This window comes from Chaetura pelagica, unplaced genomic scaffold, assembly GCF_000747805.2.
Source record: "Chaetura pelagica isolate M959 unplaced genomic scaffold, ChaPel_1.0 scaffold254, whole genome shotgun sequence".
In the NCBI taxonomy this organism is placed as follows: domain Eukaryota; kingdom Metazoa; phylum Chordata; class Aves; order Apodiformes; family Apodidae; genus Chaetura; species Chaetura pelagica.
Genome location: NW_009952963.1, coordinates 1,017,933 through 1,023,341, shown reverse-complemented (window position 1 = coordinate 1,023,341; position 5,409 = coordinate 1,017,933). Strand labels below are relative to the sequence as shown.

Sequence of the window (5,409 nt, the reverse complement as noted above, 5' to 3'; positions counted from 1 at the left end):
AAAGAGTGTATGTATTTGAAAAGCACATACTTGTGACTAAGTAGCAGTTAAATTATTGATTTGTTCAGATACTTTTTCTGTAGCACCTTTTATGTATAGCCCATCCTTGCTGCCAGTCCCTGGGGATGCAGCTAGGATAAAATCATGCATGTAGAAGGGCTGCCTTTTTCTCTCTGAAATGTTGCCTTTTTTGGTTAGGGTTGAAAATCTGTGAGAAAGCCCAGGGGTTGAACTTGCTCTGTTTCTTCTTCAGCTGATGTTACTTCACAAGTTTTAAGGCCAGATGGGACCATTCTTATCTGACTTTCTGTATAACACAGGTCAGGTAATGTCACATAGTTACTCCTCTATTGAGTCCTATAGTGTATCTGAGTAAAGAACTATTTTGAAATGGGGACTCTGCTGCTGGGTACTAGTACTCACCTCCCAGACTCTACATGTCCAGATGTATCCATTTTTCCATAGCATCACATAAGAGGACTTAACATAAGCACTTAAGAGCACGTTAATTTGTATTTCATTGTTCCATCTTCAGCACAGGTGAAGAGGTAGGATAAAATCATTTTGCCTGCTTGTGTGTATTCTTCATTACTTAACTTTTTGGGCCAGTTTTTCTCACTTTTGTTAAAGCTACTGTTCCCATATTTCCATGCCTATAGCCCCAGGGTTTGTTTTTTTTATTTAAAAATGTGTATTTTCTTGTTATGCAGCAAGCTCATTTGTACACAAGTGATAAAAAGGGAGTTAGGCACTAGAGCACAGTCTTTCTGGTAGTCCCCAACCCTTGATTTTATAGCTCAGTTCTCCTTCAGGCTCACCCTACCCCTAATCTGCCACAGCCAGTTCTTCTACTTCAGCAGCCATTTCTTTCCCCAGCACCACCTCCTTCCCTCTCATTTTGTGCTGCTGTGAATGTTGGAATGAACCTAAGGTTTATTTTCAAGCATCTACCCTGCTGGGAGAACTGTGCATGGCAGGACAGAGCACTTGCAGTTGCATGGACAAGAAGTGGCTCTATATCAATATGGGAATACTGATATATAATTTTTCCTTAGGATAAATAGTTCAGCCATCTCTGGATTAGCAATTTTTCCTGCATGGCAGTACTGGTGTGTCTGGGGCAGTACTGGGGCAGACCCAAGAGTTCCAGCTCACAGGGCTGAACATGAAGTTGACACCCATGAGGGGCTGAGCTGGTAGAGAGTTTTACACACAATTCTGTAGAGAAGGAGATGCTGGGAAAGTGTCAGGGAGTTGGTTATCAGGGCCCCCCTGGTGAGGACAGTTAACCACCTGGAGAGCTGGGCATATGTAGCAAGAGTGCTTGGTTATTGCAAGATCTCTTCTTCCTTCTACCCCAATTTCCTGACTTGAAGGCATGATGAGGAAAGGCATCTTCTTTGGAGCTTTTACTGAAGAACAGTTGTCCATTTGCCTTTGGAAAATTGGTATTCACCAATTTTCATACCACCGTAGAAGTTTGAAATGAATTTTTTATAAGGTTTGTAAGAGTTTGCCTTGCCACATACCTTGCTGGTTGTTTTCTTCTGTTTCTTCAGTAAACTATTTGCTTAAGATGAGGATAATTTGGGTCTGGAAAGAAAATCTGTACTGGAATTAGTTAAGAAGGAAGGTTTTGAGTGGGAACAGATTGTAGGGTGTCATTGATACTGAAGCTAGTTTAATCTCCCTCACAACCATTTTAGGAGTATTAAAATACATATTTTAATTCTTCCTGATAACATTTCCAACAGCACAGTTTACTTGCTTTTAAGTGTGTCACACCTGCTCATGTTACACCAGTGGGAGAAACAAGCACCTAAACCCATTGCTAATCATTCTGAGAACATGGGAGTAGATTCCTTGTGCTGCAGCTGAAGATAGTAATCCACACATTTCTCATCTCTCAGTGCTTGTCAAGGGAAAAATTGCAAAGATCTAATGAGTTGTTAAATACTGAAATGCTAAGAAAGACTACTGTTACTATTTTAATAATGATTTTTACTTTGCAGTAGTGCCTCAAAAGGACTAGCTCTTTTCTTCTGAAAGAAACTTGGAATAGCTCTAGAAACTCTGGCTGAAGTTCTTCCCATCATTCTCTGCAAACAAACCTGACAGTCTATGAAAAGTCCAGTTTGACTGGACTTCGTTTATAGTTATATTTAATATTATGTTTACTAGATTGATTATGAATTTCTATATAATATTTGGAATGTATAAAGTGTCCTCTGTGGATGATGTTAATCCCCAATGTGAGGGTTGTTGAGAGAGGCTGACTGCAGGCACCTAAGATTTTGTCACACAGTGACTGCCTCTCCAGTAGCAGTATAAGAATCTTGCAAGGATGAATCTTTTAAGTGCCTAAATTAGGTGCTTAAAGTTAGGTAGTATGAAATTTCATAAGTAAAATAGTCACTTTTCAGACATAGGTTATCTTAAATGAATCTAATCTGATTGTTAAATCTGCTGACAGTAAAGTTGTGTAGCAGCTCCGTGTATCAAGGAGCCTCAGCTGAGTTTCCTTGAATGTTTTGTAGAATGAGTAAATATACTTAACTTTGGAAAAAAATAAGTTGTAGAGGGTTCAAAGAGTGCCATAGGTTTTAAATGAAAATAAATATCTAAGGAGCAACCTTACCATGTTGTTGCAAACAATGTTGTTTGGATGTTGCAGGATTTTTCGTACGTGCACAAAGTTCCATCATTTCAACCTTTCGTGGGCTCCTCCATGTTTGCTCCACTGAAGATACTGCCAAGCCAGTGCCTCCTACCTCTGAAGATACCAGATGCCTGCATTTTCAGGCCTTCTTGGGCTGTTCCTCCTAAAATTGAACAACTTCCTTTGCCGCCTGCAGCCACTTTCATTAGAGATGGTTACAAGTAAGTTACAGTCTTGTAGAAAATCAGTTTGTCATGGCTATACCTAAGATGGCTTATGAATTAAAATGTTTTCATGTATTAACACTGCTTTTACCACACACCAGAACCATACAGTAAGCTGCAAATGTATTTTTAAACCTTTTAAGTTTGCTGTTGTCTGAGATTAAAAAAAAGTTCTCATAGTAGGAACATTTGCATTAATAATAGGTTTTAGAAATGGGTGGTTTTACACTGTGGCCACTACACTGCTAATGCTTTTAAAAGAACATGAACATGTGACACTAGAATTAATTGCAATTACTGACACAGGAAAATATTGTAATTCAACATGACCCAGAAGTGTTAAGGAAGAAGATTGGTGCAGTTAACCTCTCCTGTCTCTCTGCTTTCAATGCAGTGTGCAGTTCTCTAGCCTGCAGGTAGGCTCCCCTCCTGTTGGTGCTCCTGTGTTCACCTTGGGCTTCAGTCTGATTATATTGTCCTGAAACACCATTTTGCCTATTGAGGGCTCTTCAGATGCTGTGTAGGCCTGTGGCAGCTCTCTGCTCCCCCTCCTCATGTTAGCTCCTCTGAGTCCTTGTGATTTAACCTGAATGGGTCACATCTGGAGCTGCTGATGAACAGATAACATGCTATCCTCCCCTTTCTAAACACGACAAGATGCCAAGTACGACAGTGCTGTGACCTATGTACAAACACTGGTATTGGATTGAAAACCTCGTGTCCTTTAATCAGTTCTCAGAAATCAGCAATTCTTATGGAAGAAATTAATTACTGGAGATTTTGAATGCTACTAAGAAGTTCACCATTCAGTTAATAAAACACCTTTAAACACATAATAATAATACAAAGGTCTCCTGCTGCAATGCATTCGTGTCTCTAGGAAGTATCCTGTATCTTTAAATCAGTCTGTAAATCCTTTAAATCAGTCATCTTCCAGCTCCAAAGGATCCTTCAGTATTCTCAAAAGAATTGCAAAAAAGAAATTGTAAGCCCTTGATAGTGCCTAGGGAGCAATTTAATTCTCAGTTTTTTCATAAGAGTAACTGATTCACCAGGCCTGAGCTGGTTATTAATTTCACGTATTTGTTGGGTGGGGGGAAAACCTTTCATTTTCAGTATAATCCAATTAGAGTGAAGATGATTACTGCAGGCCTCCAACAGAGTGGTGATTGCCAATCAAGGTTTCTAGGTCACCTTTTCATATCAGTCCAGGCATTCTGTGTGCTTTAGATTCACAGCTCCTTCAAACCTTCTTTCATTATTTTTTTCCTCTCTTGCTTTGAGTTGGACATATATCGGTTCAAGGTAATAAAATTGTCCTAAGGAATAAGGTCTTCACTCTTTTCCTTTGCAAGTCACTGATGATACGTGAGCATTAAGCTTGTGCCTGTTGAAATAACACACAAAATACATAGTAAGAACAGACAACAATGACAAAAAACTGTTTCCCCTCCTTTATCAAGAGCCTCATTGAGTTCTTACACTTTTGCCTTGTCCTAAAATGTAATGAACCAATTCCAAGTAAGGGGAGAAGCTTCTTAGCAGCTTGGAAAGAGAAAAGTTAAGATCTCTTACCCTTTTGACTGGCCCCATGTTACTTGTTTCTTGATACAATGAGTCATTGCAGAGACAAGATAGATCTCACGGAAATGTACGAACTGTTCTTAGGTCACTTGAATTTGGAAAAAAAATGACAAAAACAGAGTAATAAAAAGCAGTCATTACAGAATATGACCCAAAAAGACAATTCTTAGCTTTACGTGACTCAGAGTTTGTAATGAAATGTGTCATATCGTGCTCTTGAGTGTGTAATCCTAAATGGGCATTTGCATTTAAAGTATCTGCAGTTCTGCTGTCAGTTATATCCCACCGTGAGGGGATCCAAGTGCCACATCCATGACTTCTGACAGTAATTAAAATTATGGTTTCTGAGATAAAGTAAGATTTCTATGCCTCTGATATACTTTTTTCATTTCCACTAATGTACATCTCTTTGCAGATAATTGTGTTTAGAACATCAACTACAGTTCTGTTTCTTTTCCCTAAAATCTTGATAATTTCTCTAGATAATTTTTCTCAGGAGCATTTGAGTTTCAGGCCATGAGAATAATCTTTAAGAGGGCTAAATGCCTGAGATAATAGCTTTTTTTTTTTTTATTAAACTGATAAGAAACAATGGTGTTCATGATGAGAATTATGATTTTAGTTGAGAGACCTAAGTTATGAGCAGAAGGTGTGTTCCTCCTTTACTCTAATTGTGCTGAATCCTGCCAGTTTTCATCATCTCCTTGTAACTAAAAATAGGTTCTGACAAAATCAGGTCTTCACAACCAACCAGTTGGTTGATGATGGCATGTGACTGGTTTTCATTTCTTTCTTGTAGCAATGTGCCTAGCGTGGGGAGTTTGGCCGACCAGGACTATCTTCAGATGAACACTCCCCAGATGAACACGCCGGTGACACTGAACAGCGCGGCCCCAGCCAGCAACAGCGGGGCAGGGGAGCTGCCCTCGCCAGCACCTACCC

General features: G+C 39.4%; 1 protein-coding gene across 1 annotated transcript in view; it reads left to right on the top strand.

Annotated features, from left to right (window-relative positions):
* The window catches only part of MED13L (mediator complex subunit 13-like), a 173,535-nt gene that overhangs the window by 140,769 nt on the left and 27,357 nt on the right, over window positions 1-5,409 (top strand). Inside the window, 2 exon segments of the mRNA XM_009995682.1 lie at window positions 2,675-2,880; window positions 5,267-5,399. Of these exon segments, the coding sequence (XP_009993984.1) occupies window positions 2,675-2,880; window positions 5,267-5,399 (339 nt within the window).